At 42.2% G+C, this 17,395-nt stretch overlaps 1 protein-coding gene across 1 annotated transcript in view; it reads right to left on the reverse strand.

Moving 5' to 3' along the window:
• The window catches only part of LOC121573440 (E3 ubiquitin-protein ligase UHRF2-like), a 41,384-nt gene extending 26,391 nt beyond the window's left edge, over positions 1–14,993 (reverse strand). The window contains exon 1 of the mRNA XM_041885442.2: positions 14,664–14,993. Within this exon, the coding sequence (XP_041741376.2) occupies positions 14,664–14,816 (153 nt within the window). The 5' untranslated portion in view covers positions 14,817–14,993. The remainder of the gene's footprint in view (positions 1–14,663) is intronic.
• Between the last annotated feature and the right edge of the window lie 2,402 nt (positions 14,994–17,395).

Genomic DNA, 17,395 nt, shown 5'->3' on the forward strand with positions numbered 1-17,395 from the left:
CACAAATCGATCTGTTAGATAGGCAGCAATTCTTCTTCTCAGGTTTTTCCTCTTGAGATGGGTAAAACAGCTGTGGGATAGTCAAACAGTATCTGGCCATCTTGCATCTGAAATATACACCCAAATTGATCTGTTAGGCAGCCATTTTGGTCTTAAATAAATATTATTATTATATATATTTTTGGGACTGGCCAACATTTGCGCGATATTAAATAATCAGCATAGCGTCACTGACTCGCCGTCGGAAGCGTCTGCCGAGCACAAGCTCGTTGTCAAGGGCAAACGAAGAGCACGGCAAAAATACTGAATTCCACGGCTGCTGCAGAAGGCTGAGGAGGGACAATGTGTTGATGCTCAACACCGTTCAGAATCAAAGCTATGAGACCTGAACAAAGAAAAGCTACTACACCTCCAGGCTGAATCAATAGCTCTGCACCACCTGTCCTGTACCAGACAGGTTTCTATCTACTCAGTCCATGGGCCAAATGTCCTAGTTGTTATGACACTAGGGGGCTAAGGCTAGGGAATCATTTTACAGCGGGGCCAGCATCTCTCAAAATGAAAGAATGTATCCTAGTTGTGACAATGAGAACAAGAATATTCCATTTTAATTTGTCTCCCCAAAACCCGACATCCATTCCTGAAGTCAGTAGAACAAATGAACACAAAATCTCTCTCACTGCATGTTTTCCTCAAATAAATAAATAAATACATCTTAGAAGGGGGGGGGTGTAAGTCGCTATGACAACCAAAAGGACCCCCTCCCCCCGTGTCTATGTGTCTGTCTGTCTGCCGTGTGGAGTTGACAGCATAGTATAGAAAAATAATTCCTACCCATCACAGAACATCGACTTGAATGGAATGTCCGTTCTAGTAATTATATTTCTATGGTGGCCTAGACAGAAACCATCCTGGACAAAGGGACACTAGGCAGGCTGCGGCACACTGACTTGAATTCATCTATTATGTTGGGAAAAGGGCCATTTTATGTTATGCATGGAACCCCATAATACAGCGTACATTATCTGCATTAGACCTTTCACTGGAGAGTCAATGACTATTCGCATAATATCCCTCTTCAGCCATGAGCTAAGCAATCCCCTTTCTATCAAGACGTTTTATAGGCTCCTTAGGTTATAGCAAGACAAATACTCAAACACGGGTCCAATTAGTATCCATGATATTGAACGTTATCTACAGTGCACTCTGAAAGTATTCAGACCACTTGACTTTTTCCACATTTTGTTACGTTACAGCCTTTTTCTAAAATTGATTAAATATTTTTTCCCCCTCAACATTGTACACACAATACCGCATAATAACAAAGCAAAAACAGGTTTAGACATTTTTGCAAATGTATTACAAATAAAAAACAGAAATACCTTATTTACATAAGTATTCAGATCCTTTGCTATGAGACTCGAAATTGAGCTCAGGTGCATCCTGTTTCCATTGATCATCCTTGAGACGTTTCTACAACTAGATTGGAGTCCACCTGTGGTAAATGCAATTGATTTGACATGATTTGGAAAGGCACACACCTGTCTATATAAAGGTCCCACAGTTAACAGTGCATGTCAGACCAAAAACCCAGCCATGAGGTCGAAGGAATTGTCCGTAGAGCCGAGACAGGATTGTGTCGAGGCACAGATCTGGGGAAGGGTACCAAAAAATGTCTGCAGCATTGAAGGTCCCCAAGAACACAGTGGCCTCCATCATTCTTAAAATGGAAGAAGTTTGGAACCACCAAGACTCTTACTAGAGCTGGCCGCCTGGCCAAACTGAGCAATCGGAGGAGAAGGGCCTTGGTCAGGGAGGTGACCAAGAACCCGATGTTAACTCTGACAGAGCTCCAGAGTTCCTCTGTGGAGATGGGAGAACCTTCCAGAAGGACTACCATCTCTGCACTCCACCAATCAGGCCTTTATGGTAGAGTGGCCAGACGGAACCCACTCCTCAGGAAAAGGCACATGACAGCCCGCTTGGAGTTTGCCAAAAGGCACCTAAAGGACTCTCAGACCATGAGAAACAAGCGTCACGTCTGGAGGAAACCTGGCACCATCCCTACGGTGAAGCATGGTGGTGGCAGTATCATGCTGTGGGGATGTTTTTCAGTGGCAGGGATTGGGAGACTAGTCAGGATCGAGGGAAAGACGAACGGAGCGAAGTACAGAGAGATCCTTGATGAAAACCTGCTCCAGAGCGCTCAAGACCTCAGACTGGAGCGAAAGTTCACCTTCCAACAGGACAACGACCCTAAGCACACAGCCAAGACAATGCAGGAGTGGCTTCGGGACAAGTCTCTGAATGTCCTTGAGTGGCCCAGCCAGAGCCCAGACTTGAACCCGATCGAACATCTCTGGAAAGACCTGAAAATAGCTGTGCAGCGACGCTCCCCATCCAACCTGACAGAGTTTGAGAGGATCAGCAGAGAAAAATGGGAGAAATTCCCCAAATACAGGTGTGCCAAGATTGTAGCGTCATACCAAAGAAGGTTGTAATTGCTGCCAATGGTGATTCAACAGTACTGAGTAAAGGGTCTGAATACTTACGCAAATGTAATATTTCATTTTATTTTTATTTATTTTTTACCTTACCTTGAAACCCACAGAGGGCAAGTAAAAAATAAATAAAATAAAATAAAAAAAACACTCACTAACTGTAAGTCGCTCTGGATAAGAGCGTCTGCTAAATGACTAAAATGTAAAAATGTAAAATGTATTTTTTTTTTAAATTTCTTAAAAACCTGTTTTTGCTTTGTCATTATGGGGTATTGTGTGTAGATTGATGAGGGGAAAAAACGATTTAATCCATTTGATAAAAAGGCTGTAACGTAACAAAATGTGGAATAAGTCAAGGGGTCTGAATACTTTCCGAATGCACTGTAAATGTTTCAACAAATTTGGTGTTAAGACATTTAAGAGATGGTGAAATATTTGGGGCGATTGGATAATATGCCATCCATCCGGTCTATTTGAAATGTTATGGTTAGTTGGCTCACTGCCATTTGCTTAAGCAAAATGTCGCTCTTGGTGTACGAAGGGGTAATAAATCAGAACTTTATATATTCCTTATGTGAATAATTAAATAACATAATGCAGTACAAATTGAGTCCCAAAGCCTTCTTCCAATCAATCTTATTCTTCCATTGAGAAATATCATCCTCCATCATTAGAAATCTGCAGTAAAACCTCAGAACAGTCATCTGAACAGGGGCGGTGTGTTCATTAGGGCGATATGGGCGACGCACTGCCAAACGGGAAAAGGAAGGGATTTTTTTTCTAATCAATTATATCACGGCAACAGTAGTTATCAGTGTTCTAATCTAGACGTCTGATCTGCCACTAAATGTCCAATCAGGCTAAAGTCGTGCTTCAAATGGCCCCGCCCCTTTTGGGCCCCTTTTGGGGCGATTTCAGTCAGGTTGAAAATCGCCCAGGAGTCTCTCATAGACTATCATGTAAAATATATTTTTTTTCAAATATCAGAGCTTTCAATACAATCTCTATGGGTTCCGGGAGGGCTTGCACTTACGCGCTTTCGTCATACGTAACATAAGTAACCATGAACATAACTAAGAAAAGAGCGGGTAGCAGCGTCAATCAATTCACGTACAACTGTCAAGATGGCTAGCTTTGCGAGGCAAAGATGAAACTGAGGGCTCCACCAACCCTGGTATTTTTCTTGGACTTGTCAACTTTGTGGCACAATTAGATGAGGTGTTTGATGACCATCTTAAAAATGCTAAAGTTTTCAAGGGAACATCAAAGACCATTCAAAACGAGCTACTGGAGTGTATGCTAGCGGTCATGAGGGAACATATTGTGGAGGAGGTGAAGTCGGCGAACTTCATAGCTATCCAAGCTGACGAGACCACAGACATTTCTACACAGACACAGCTGGTGCTTGTGCTGAGGTACATAGATAGCAACCACAAAGTGCAGGAGCGCTTTTTTGAGTTCCTTCCCATCTCGGAATCAACCTCAGTCTCAATCGCCAGTGTGCTTTTGGAGAGACTGAACGGTCTTTTTGCCGACGACGAGAAAGTCAAACTCATTGCGCAAGCTTACGATGGAGCCAGTGTGATGAGGGGAGAGAAGGCTGGTGTGCAGCAAAAGGTGCGTGAGCATTTCAAGAATGCCTATTACGTGCATTGCTATGCGCATCAGCTGAATTTGATCATGCAGCAAGCTAGAACAGTTTCAGTACAAGTAATGTAGCCTCTCTCTCTCTTTGTCCCTCCCTGTCTGTCTCTTTAACACACACACGCCCAAATCAGTTCACAGTTGATGTTGTTTAAAATAGTTATTTTTCATTTTTTTTTAAGTAAAATAAAAAAAAAATCTGTTCATTTTTACAAATCTATACAATTGGCCAGAATATGGTTGTTCATATTTCCAAATCTATACAATTGCCCAGAATATGGTTGTTCATTTTTACAAAGCCATACAGATAGCTGTGTTTACCTTTTCTAGAAATTATTTTCAAATTCTGTTTTCAGGCAAAATGTCTATCACTGTTCATTTTCACAAATCTATACAAGAGGGCAGAATATGGAAGTCTATAAAAATGTCTTATTACCAATAACTTGCATCAATGTTTTCAGTAGCCTCTATCAAAAGCTCCTGCTTGCTTGTTGTGAATTATGCTCAGGTGCACATATTTCCAATTCAACCATGAGGCCTTTTTGAAGCAAGTAATGTGTATATCAGTATTGACTTATATGCTGCCCCTGTCTTCATGTTGTTGCTGGACATATATTTTTTTAAATGTGTGTAGGTCACCTAAATCATCAGAAAAATTGCCCCCCCTGAGAATTTTTTCAGGAGCCGCCACTGCATCTGAAACACTTAACTGGAAGATTGATTTGAAGGCATAGTCGAAATTGACCATATCTGGTGGCAGTAGCACAACCACTGTGTGTGTGTGTGTATTAGGGCTGACCCCAATTAGTCAACTGGTCGATTGTTTGGTCGACAGATTTATTTAGTCGAGCAGTAGCAAAAAAAAATATATATATATATATATATATATATTTGCGCCCATCTCAGTGAACTAATCCATTGCGGAGGCCTAGACTAAAAGCCAACTTATGCTTGATCCGAAAATGTGGTCGGTGGCTCCATATGGACGGTGTAACGCAATTGCGGAGCCTCTGGAGGCATGCTGAGGCCAAATCGAGCTCTGTACTGCATCGCCATGAGCCTCCAAAATGTTGTAACAATGCGGAGGGCTCTGTATAGCTCCGCATTGTCATGATTGGTTGACGGTAGGTGGGGGCGGTACATCCTCTATAAACATAAGCTCACTTCCTTGACAACTTCCTTCACCACAGCTCTGCACTGCTCCGCAAAGCACAAGAAGTATAAATGCCCTGACTTCTGCAGAGGCTGTATCACCAAATGCTGCATGACCAGTGCATCGGATTGACCATGCAGCGCCCAGATGCACAATGCACTTCTCTCTCCAGAATGCGCTCTCTTCCGCCAATTTGTGCACATTCATTGTTTCATAACTTCATTGTGTGAATTGTTTGCGTTTGATTGTCAGTGTCTATCAATTCCCCCTTACATATATCACCAGTAGTGCCTTTACCTTTAATTCCTAATCTACAATGTTTGTTTGGTTATGGTAATTTCTGTTAATGCATTCAACATATTATTATTATTCCAGTCTTTTACCGTTCTCATTGTCGGAGTGGACATTTTGTTTGCAGAGCGCACAACCTATGCTGCAACACTTGTGAGAAATACGTTTTGGTTAATTTTATTCCATTTACAAGTTTTGTCAATTTAGTCATTGTCTTTGTCTGGTGTGCAACCTTCCCAAGTTCTCTCATGTCACCCCGCTCCTCCGCACACTCCACTGGCTTCCAGTTGAAGCTCGCATCTACTACAAAACCATGGTGCTTGCCTACGGAGCTGTGAGGGGAACGGCACCTCCTTACCTTCAGGCTCTGATCAGACCCTACACCTAAACGAGGGCACTACGTTCATCCACCTCTGGCCTGCTAGCCCCCCTACCTCTACGGAAGCACAGTTCCCGCTCAGCCCAGTCAAAGCTATTCGCTGCTCTGGCACCCCAATGGTGGAACAAGCTCCCCCACGACGCCAGGACAGCGGAGTCACTGACCACCTTCCGGAGACACTTGAAACCCTACCTCTTTAAGGAATACCTGAAATAGTATAACAGTAATCCTTCTACACCCCCCCTCCCCCCCAAAAAAAAAAAAGGGTGGTTGTCCCACTAGCTATCCTAAGTTGAATGCACCAATTTGTAAGTCGCTCTGGATAAGAGCGTCTGCTAAATGACTTAAATGTAAATGTAAATGTATTTTGTTTGGCGCGCTCCTGTCAATGTTGAGGAAGCACACCTGATTACGCATAGAAATAGGCCTATAGGCTACATGGCCTGCGTGCAAATGTAGGTATATTCATGTGCCCATTTGGGGATGTCTGAGAGTATTTCTGATTGCCTTAACACACCACCACTAAGGAGCTGTGGAACTTCTCAAAGTAATGTTTTCTTCGCCTCATTTAGGTGCAGGAGCTCCACAATACCTTTGAGCTAATATTCTACAAGAGGAACAGGAGCTCAAGCAGTAGAAAATTTGAGGTGCCGGTACTCAGTTCCGGTGAGCTCCTGCCCAAGTCAAGTACTGCTTCTTATCCCTTGCGCAAATAGCCTACAGCTGTGTCTGTCCGGAGCTCACTGGCACGGGGAAACTCTGAGGGCCCAGAATATTTCATACAATGTGGCAAGTTCGCTAGTGCAAGCTTCGGCTGGACCCAAGTTTTATTTTATTTTATTTATTTTACCTTTATTTAACTAGGCAAGTCAGTTAAGAACAAATTCTTATTTACAATGACGGCCTACACCGGCCAAACCCGGACGACGCTGGGCCAATTGTGCGCCACCCTATGGGACTCCCAATCACGGCCGGTTGTGATACAGCCTGGAATCGAACCAGGAGGTATGTAGTGACGCCTCAAGCTCTGAGTTAATAGTTAATACAATGTTTCAAGTTCCTTGGAGACAGGCCATGTGTAGCCAATGTGATTTATAGGATATTTATTTTTATCAGGATATTTTCTACCTGCAGGCTGCAATGTTTTTATTTGTTGGCTTTATGTAGGTTATTTTTACATACTTGGCAATGGCAATAGAAGTTACTTTTTTGGTTTGTATCATTTTCATTTAGATTTTGATAGAATTTTGATTAACCACATGACAATGATTTTGAGATATGAAGACGCTATTATAAATTAAATGCAACTGTTCCACCAAAATGTGTATATGAAAACCATAACTGGCATGCAGATCGGTAGAAATGGTAAGATAAATTGGCAATCCACATGAGAAGGGTTGCCGACTCCTCGTGTAGCCTATTACCGGCAACTTCAGGAGAGTTTTGTTCTTCTGGTTATCTAGATATCTGGCTCCCTCTTGAGTCATTTGTGCCTTATTTCATAAAAAAGTAAGCTTAAAGCATCAGACAAGCTCAATGCATATAGTTGATCTAATTAAAACACATAGGGTGTGTCTATATATGGAAAAATACCCATTTTAACATTTCAACCAATCGATTGGTCGGAAGAACCGACGACTTTCAGTCGACCAAGATTTTTTGTATTTTTTTGTTTTTGGGGACGGCCCTAGTGTTTATTCCCGTTATTATTTGGTTATTGATCGCAATTACCACCTCTCCCCAGTCAAACTCATTTCTGTGTTTGTCTTATCCGAGGTGACATGTCAGCCGGACTGTCTTTGAAAAGCTCAATTCTAATCATTACAAGCACAGCTCTCATCAGACAGTGACTAAAACAGCATTGGATGTGCTTTGCTTATGCCCTGGCAAGGTTGGGACAACCTATTCTGAATACGTAATTATTGAACGTCTCCTTTACTGTTTGAATAGGCAATTGCTGGACTGTTCCGTTCATTATGATAAGAAACAGAAACCTAATCTATTCCAGGTGGAGAGGAGGGCAACACTACACCACCAGGCCGAACCTGGAAAAGTCAATTAGATTCTATCCTTGCTGACAGATATGACTTGGCATCTCGTAATGATTTTAAACACAACAGAGAAAAGTACTCTGTAAATGCAATTAAAATGACAGAATATTTATATTATAACCATGGTACTTTTGTGGGGTTTATCTGTGTCTGCCAATTAAGTGGATTGGACCACCTGGGATCAACCTCTATCAGAATTGGGGAAGGTATTTGTGCGTACGTGCCAAACGCACTTGGTGTTTTTGTGTGTACGCACAGCTGTGTGTGTGTGTGTATTTTCATAAGTGAGTCAGGGCTGTTGTATGTGTGACGATTGATTTCCCTAATGCATCAAAAGGTGCAAAACTATACCAATTAGTGGGGCTGGTGGTGAGAGACTAGTCTATAGAGTCAGCGGGGCTGATAGTGAGTCTAGAGAGCCACAGTCAGAGCCTGGCGGGGAGAAAGTAATTCTGGGATAAGTTAGGAAACGCCCAACACACACACACACTGCTCAACCAGACAGTGTGCTCCTGCTTCGTAGCCCATCCCCCACAGCCCATCCCGCCGCCCAACCCACCCCTCGCCCGCTAGACTGCCAAAGAGGGGAGCAATAAGAAAAAAAAGAAAAAATAGGTCACGTTTCTAATCAAGAGCGAACACCCCGGCCCCAAGCAGCCCAAAACACTGACATGGAACTGTCCGTCTAGTGTGTACCCAAACTACTGCTTTATTTATTAATCTATACATCACACAGTCGTTGTTTCTCAAACAGGTTCCATTCTTCATCTCTAGTAAATACATGCTCGGTGCGGCTTGCTCTCCTCTCCCCCCAAACCTTGTTTCTTTCTAGCCGTTGTGTTCGTAAAGCAGGACCCTGCGTTTTTGACAAACCGTTCCGGTAGAGTGAAAAGGAAAGTGCTCCCAATTACCTTACATTACCAACAACTGTGGCACAGTTCCTGTAGCTAGCTGCTATTCAAATGATCAAACACAGGCTTCAACGTAGCGTCGCCGCTGAAGGAACCACCAACAACAGAACTAGACTAGACCGCGCGAATACTGTGATAACTAGCCTAAATCCACATGCAGGGTATTTGAACATAAAATTGCTAAGCTTGGACTAGACTAGAATATTTCCATTTAACATTCTTTAAATACTTTTTTTTTTTTATCGAATATTTAAAACATACAATCTACTTGCAGTGAAGCCGCTCAACATCTACATCACATTAGTCATCTAACAGACTTTAAAGACTTGAATGTTATTGTTTATAAAAGCCAGAGCTAGGTTCATGGTTACCAACAAAATATGTCAATGGATTCATTGTCCTATCGCAGTGTCTGTAAGGTCTTCTATATGGCAAGCAGTACTTCACCAAGAGCCATCTGACAGAATTTAGATGCCACAGAAACTAGGTGAAAGGGCAGGAGGGCAGAAAAGATGGGCTACATAAAACAGCACCTAAGCCTACAAAAGCCTAAAGCTTTGGATTGATTCCCTCCTACTCCCCATTTCACACTGACCTCTCTCAGAAAACTTCACCACTTCCTACAACGTAACAATTACTTTGAACTACACCACTTCCTACAACGTAACAATTACTTTGAACTACACCACTTCCTACAGCCTAACAATTACTTTGACCTTTGACCTACAGGATTCACAGAATACTGGGCTGTGTTCAGTAGGCACAAAATGGAAGAAAAAGGAGAGGGAGTACCTGAACTTGTCCAATAAGAAATGCTACTTTTCGTTTTCTGTTAGAAAATGCTTTGAAACATCTTATTACAGTGTGCCCTTACGAACACGACCATGGACTACATTGATCTACCTCAACTGCCACTTCTTAATGGCACACTGTTCATTTCTTAACTCAGAAAGGACACCATCTTTCATCAGGTTATTAAACTGCATCCACTGCAGGCAAGAAGCACTGTGAAACTGGATTCACAGTAACTGGATTCAAGTGCCCTCAGCCCTGTCAGACGACAGGCTCCAAACCTTCTGCCAGCCCAGCCCTAAACTGGAGAGAGCAAGGCGTGCCTGTACGCATGGCTGACTGCAGCTCACTCTTATCCCTGTCCCCCAAAACCCTGGACAACGATGGAACCAGTTCTTACAAAGCCCTCAATGCCTCTGAGCAATAACAAGATAACTGAACAAATGCCCTGATTTTCCAACAGAGAAAATGTGTCACGGTTTCTTAGTCTGTCGTGTTGAAAACATTGCGTTTGTATTTGTGTTTATGAAAAATAGTTGTTGATCGGTCTTTTCTCGCATTTGGGAGCATTTATAACATGCCAGACGTACAAGTGTTTTTTTGGCACCGAATGGTCATTACAACTCGAAAAGTGAAATACTACTGCCTGACCTTCAAACAAACACTCTGAGCAACGCTCACTCACCAATAGACAGGGAGCACAATTCAAAACCAACCAATCACATGCCTTGAGTGTGACGACGAGACAGTATGTTCTGATCTGAAAGAGAATGGCAACGTGACTATTTCTATGTAAGGGAAAGCGGGTGACTGTTAGGCAGGTACTGTAGAGACCAGAGAGGTTCCTTTACCACAGACTTACAAGACCACTGTGGCATTGTAAAATGGACCATCATTCAAACACAAGGGCAGAGTCAGTCTGTACTTTGAACTAGGGCTGAAACGACGCCATTTTGATATTGAATGAGTTGAACAAGTCTCCTCCGGCAACATATTCTAACAGTGTTTGGTAGTCTGTACTGTGAGTGGCTCATTCTTCACACGTGGAAATCCCCCACCCACCCTGACTGCTTTCCTATGAGGCAGAGGAAATAAAAGGACTAGCCTACTACAGTACATTCCTGTACTACTAGGCCTACACTACATTACTACACTACATTACTGTACTGTACTACACTACATTACAACTTTACTACACTACATTCCTGTACTACTAGGCCTACACTACATTACAACTTTACTACAGTACATTCCTGTACTACTAGGCCTACACTACATTACAACTTTACTACAGTACATTCCTGTACTACTAGGCCTACACTACATTACTACACTACATTACAACTTTACTACAGTACATTCCTGTACTACTAGGCCTACACTACATTACTACACTACATTACTGTACTACATTACAACTTTACTACAGTACATTCCTGTACTACTAGGCCTACACTACATTACTACACTACATTACTGTACTACATTACAACTTTACTACAGTACATTCCTGTACTACTAGGCCTACACTACATTACTACACTACATTACTGTACTACATTACAACTTTACTACAGTACATTCCTGTACTACTAGGCCTACACTACATTACTACTTTACTACACTACATTACTGTACTGTACTACACTACATTACTACATTACAACTTTACTACAGTACATTCCTGTACTACTAGGCCTACACTACTGTACTACACTACATTACAACTTTACTACAGTACATTCCTGTACTACTAGGCCTACACTACATTACTACTTTACTACACTACATTACTGTACTGTACTACACTACATTACTACATTACAACTTTACTACAGTACATTCCTGTACTACTAGGCCTACACTACATTACTACTTTACTACACTACATTACTGTACTGTACTACACTACATTACTACATTACAACTTTACTACAGTACATTCCTGTACTACTAGGCCTACACTACATTGCACTACAATACAACTTTACTACAGTACTACACAAAATCAGCACTGAAAACCAAGGGTCTTCTTGTATAATAAGCCTTATAACCCTCAAAACCATAGCCTAGCACATATTGTGGTCCTCTGCAGCTCATTTGGTAGAGCATAGTGCTTGCAACGCCAGGATAGTGGTTTCGATTCCCGGGACCAACCGTACGTCATAAAATGTATGCACGCATGACTAAGTCGCGTTGGATAAAAGCGTCTGCTAAATGACATATATTATGTATTATTATCATTAACTAGGCATAAATAAAAGGATTGTGGGAAAATTCAACACTAGGTATGGAAATGCAGGAAGAGAAAAGCATATTGTTTCCTTAGAAACAGACAGCCATGCATAAATCACACAGTGATGAAACATAGGTGGGCTGTCAACTGAACACCCCTGTCAAAGCTAACCAAGTTTAAATTAACTTTATAAATGAAACCTGCTTAGTCGCTTGCTCCCCACAAAAAAAAAAAAGTAGGCTTGGCGTGGCTACGTCCCATGTTTCCTCTCCACAGACAAACACATGGAGGGATTCCTCATTCAAAAAATGCAAAATGGCCGACACCTCATGCTGTACTGCACAACATTATACAGCAACGAACGACTTCCGCGGGAATGAAATCCCTCCCCAAGCAAGAGACAAAACCATTTCAATCCTTCATGTAGTGTCAAACATCAGGGAAAACAAGATCGACCTATTTATTTTCAATGACACAATTCTGCTTTAGTTGATCTATTTACAGATTAAAATGTAAAAGTGGGGCCTAGGATTTAAGGATGGCTAAAGGGCCTTCAAAGGGAAACAATGTATTTGATCAATCAAATAACTGGATTAAAATGATGTGATTAAAGTGTATTAAATGATGATAATAGAAAGGCAGTATTTTCGTTATGGGCTGCCCCGTTGAGTCATTATTCCAACTTTAATATTCCCCACACAGGGAGTGTGTCCCAAATTACACCTTATTATCTACCTAGTATGTATGGGCCGTGGTCAAAAGTAGTGCATTACATAAGAAATAGGGTGCCATTTGGGAAGTAGGCAGGGACACAGTGCTCAGACGATTAACTGTCTGACTACAGCGTCCTCCTCCCAGCATTCTACATCTGAATACTCAGATTACCGCCAATTGTGAAGTGGGCGCCACACACACACACACACACACACCTTCTACCCCCAAGCCATAAGATTGCTAAATAGTTAAATAGTTAACCAAATAGCTACCCGGACTATCTGCATTGACCCTTTTTGCACTAACTCTTTTGACTCATCACAAACGCTGCTGCTACTGTTTATTATCTATCCTGTTGCCTAGTCACTTTACCCCTACCTATATGTACAACTATATGTACATTAAAAAAAAACATATTGTAAAGTGGTTATCCCACTGGCTATAAGGTGAATGCACCAATTTGTAAGTCGCTCTGGATAAGAGCGTCTGCTAAATGACGTAAATGTAAATGATATCTACCTCAATTACCTCGTACCCCTGCACATCGACTCGGTACTTACCCTGTGTATAAAGCCAAGTTATCATTACTCATTGTGTATTTATTCCTCATGTTATTATTTGTTCAGTTATTTATTCTGTAGGCCTCCTGTAGCTCAGTTGGTAGAGCATGGCGCGTGCAACGCCAGGGTTGTGGGTTCAATTCCCACTGGGGGCCAGTATGAAAAATGTATACACTCACTAACTGTAAGTCGCTCTGGATAAGAGTGTCTGCTAAATTACTAAAATGTAAATGTAAGCATTTCACTGTTAGTCTACACCTGTTGTTTACGAAGCATCCGACAAATACAATTAGATTAGACACACACAGGACAGGACTTAATGGCCATTATATGGGCAGTAGGCCTACACAGGATGTCTCCAACCTTATCGCCAGTGTTTTTCTTAACTGTCTGCATTTTGAGTCATTAGGTGGTTGTACACCTATTCTGACAACGCTCAGGCTACTAGTCATTAATACTACATTGGAAACAGAGCCCTAAAAAAGATACAGAGGATTCTAGCATATTACCTTCACAAACACTGAAATTATGACAAGGAATTATATGAAGTCTCAGAAAATACAATGTTGCACTGACTGATCAATGTCCTATTGTAAAAGAGGTAATGTTAATGAGAGAAAATGTGTGAATCCACTTCAGCTTCTAGAATTTACATGTACATGCAGAATATGGGGAAACAAAGTAATCATGCTTAGATAACTCTGACAGTAGCATCTTTCACTAGAAAACCTAACCACCGTCTTCACTATGCTGTGACGTTGAGTGTGTGTCAAACCAGTAGCGCGCGGCTGTAAACACTGCACTTCACTGGATGGCAATGCACGTGGAGCAACGCATCCTAAGCGTAAACAAATGCATCATACAATCACATGCCGCATGAACATCAAAGGCAATGAAACTACATTAGTAAAGATCCCAAATGTTTTTGAAAACGTGGCTGATTCTTGTTTGCAATGCATCTAAGACTATTACCGGGTAATTATATCAAATATTCCCACCTATCCAAAATATCAAAGAAAATAAAACAGAAAATATCTAATTGGTCATTGGATCTGAATGAGGTTCTAATAAGGGGATATTTTCTATTGCCTTCCCAACATGTGGAAAACACTAAATATCTGGAAAAAGACACGACGTATACGCCATTTCTCATCTCTCTAGCTCAAGTGTTGGCTAATGCATCTTATATAGGCCAACTGAAAAAACCTTGCAACAATGTATCCAACAGTAGATAAAGCATGAATGGGGACAACAGCAGCGCATTAATATCACTGACAGAGTGCGTCCTCTCGGTTCTTGCGCAAGATCTGTTGGCGAATTCCCTTCAAAACAGGAAGCTCCGGTTCTAAATACGTTAGCAGCCTCCTAATCCTGCAACGTAAACAAACAACAAACGACTGTTACGATGGCCATAGGTTAGATAACATCTACCTGTTTGCCCCGATAGAATAACCGTTGTTGTCCGGGGTTTACATTGAAGATCTCTTGGATTTTCAGCCTCAGAGACTCAATTTTGGTCAGCCTGGAAAGATCCTCAATGGTTCGTGTCTCCTTTCCGTCTATGGTCCGAATTTGAATCCACATCGTTCCACCGCCCTATAGCCACCAAAAAGGTTACAGAAATCTAATCACAACAAATACCGGGCTTGGGGGGAAAGGGGAATAACAGTGAAAACGTTCAGCGCTCCATAGCCTTTTCCTCTGCAGGGGAGAATAATTCTTGCAGGAGGTGTCTCTCACATGGGTCACGGCGCCAAGCAAATCTCGCGAAATAAAATTCAGTACAATTTGCCGTTAAAGACGCAGGGCCCATTTTTTGTGGTTTCCAATAGATAGCACAGCCACAAAGTCAAAATTGTTTATATATCGTTAAAATTCATGAAAACAAAAATGTACTTTTTGGTCTTAATTTGAGTTTAGGGTTAGGCATAAGTTGTGGGTAAGGTAAGGTTTATAATTACATTTTAAGAAGATTAATTGTAAACATGGGCGGGGTTTATGACTTTGTGGCTGGGGTAACTAGTGAAGACCCTTTTTTGTGGGCATGCTAATACAAGAAACCCAGCCAACGGATGTCAGTATACCCAGAGATACTCCATTGGAATCGTATTACCGCCCATTGTGTACGTTGCCCATGCGTTGTCAATGGGCCACACGGTGCATTCTGGGCGATTCTGGGACAAGGAAAGCTCTCCTTCAAGTAGGGAATGGGAGTCAATAGCGAAGGTGCATAAAGATGGTTGCCCCCATGTACTTACGAAAAATGCCTTGTTTGCTAAGTTCGCCGTATTGTACATTGCTCTCCGTTATACTTTTGTATTAACGAAGCACAGTATACTAAAAAGTAGATTGACTGGCACATTTGATCAAGTTGGCCGCCATAGTTTAAGAACTCTGTTGGTAGTGCTAAAAACAATGAGGTCATATCTTAATTCCCCCATCTTTAAGCACCTTTGTCATTGGGCGCTAGCTAAAAAATCCAACATTAGGAAGAATTTCATGAAGTACAACATTGCAAATCTTTTCCGAGATGTGGAATAATGAACTTGTTCTCTGTAATGTCATATAGATTTGGAATCGGGGCATTACATACTTGAGGAAAATAGTTAGGTTTCTCAACTTTTAGAAGGGCTGGCGTGACGATTAGCAACCGAGTAAAAACGTGAGCGCAATTGGTCGACAGTCTGCTGGATGGGCCGTTATACGTTTCCCCATTCATTGACTATTGCGATTCCCATCTCCTTTCTCTCATAGCTCTGGTATATCTCACCTTTTTTTAGAATGTGCAACGTACCTAGTGGTCATTGTCAAATTAAGGCATTGATATTGAATGTCTAACTTCAATGTCAAATTAAAGGCTACACCGACTTGCATTGTAAAGAGTTGGGTTGATAAATAGAACGAGACAGTTCAAAAAATACATCTACAAAATATTTGTCTAAATCAAATCACATTTTATGTCACATGCTTTGTAAACAGGAGTAGACCAACAGTGAAATTATTACAGGCCCTTCCAACAATTCAGAGAGAAAAATAACAAGAAATAAATACACAATGAGGAATGATATCTTGGCTATACACACAGGGTACCAGTACAGAGTCGATGTGCAGGGGTATGAGGTAATTGAGGTAGCTATGTACGTATAGGTAGGGGTAAAGTGACTAGGCAACAGGCTAGATAAGCAGTAGCTTTTTGTGACAAGTCAAAAGAGTTAGTGCAAAAGCGGGTCAATGCAGATAGTCCAGGTAGCTATTTGTTTTACTATTTAGCAGTCTTATGGCTTGGGGGTAGAAGCTGTTCAGGGTACTGTTGGTGCCAGACTTGGTGCATCAGTACCGCTTGCCGTGCTGTAGCAGAGAGAACAGTCTATGACTTGGGTGGCTGGAGTCGGACAATTTTTAGGGCCTTCCTCTGACACTGCCTGGTGTAGATGTCCTGGATGGCAGGGAGCTTAGCCCCAGTGATGTACTGGGCCGTACGTACTACCCTCTGTAGCGCCTTGCGGTCGGATGCCAAGCAGTTGCCATACAAAGCGGTGATGCAGCCAATCAAGATGCTCTTAATGGTGCAGCTGTAGAACGTTGAGGATCTGAGGGCCCATGCCAAATCTTTTCAGCCTCCTGAGGGGGAAGAGGCGTGGTCATGCCTTCTTCACGTGTTGGTGTGTGGACCATGTTAATTCCTTAGTGATGTGGACACTGAGGAACATTAAGCTCTCGACCCGCTCCACTACAGCCCCGTCGATGTGGGCGTGCTCGGCCCTCCGTTTCCTGTAGTCCATGATCAGCTCCTTTGATTTTCTGACGTTGAGGGAGAGGTCGTTGCCCTGGCACCACACTGCCAGGTCACCGACCTCCTCCGTATAGGCGGAATCATCGTCATCAGTGATCAGGCCTATCATCATCATCAAACTTAATGACAGTCTAGGGTGAACAGGGAGTACAGGGGGGGACTAAGCATGCACCCCCGAGGGGCCCCCTTGTTGAGGGTTGGCAGATGTACTGTTGCCTACCCTCACCATCTGGGGTGGCCCGTCAGAAGTCCAGGATCCAGTTGCAGAGGGAGGTGTTCAGTCCCAGGGACCGGAATGTTGTGATGAGCTTGGAGGGCACAATGGTGTTGAACGCTGAGCTGTAATCAATGGACAGTATTATATAGTGCC

Source organism: Coregonus clupeaformis, chromosome 9 (genome assembly GCF_020615455.1).
Source record: "Coregonus clupeaformis isolate EN_2021a chromosome 9, ASM2061545v1, whole genome shotgun sequence".
NCBI lineage: Eukaryota > Metazoa > Chordata > Actinopteri > Salmoniformes > Salmonidae > Coregonus > Coregonus clupeaformis.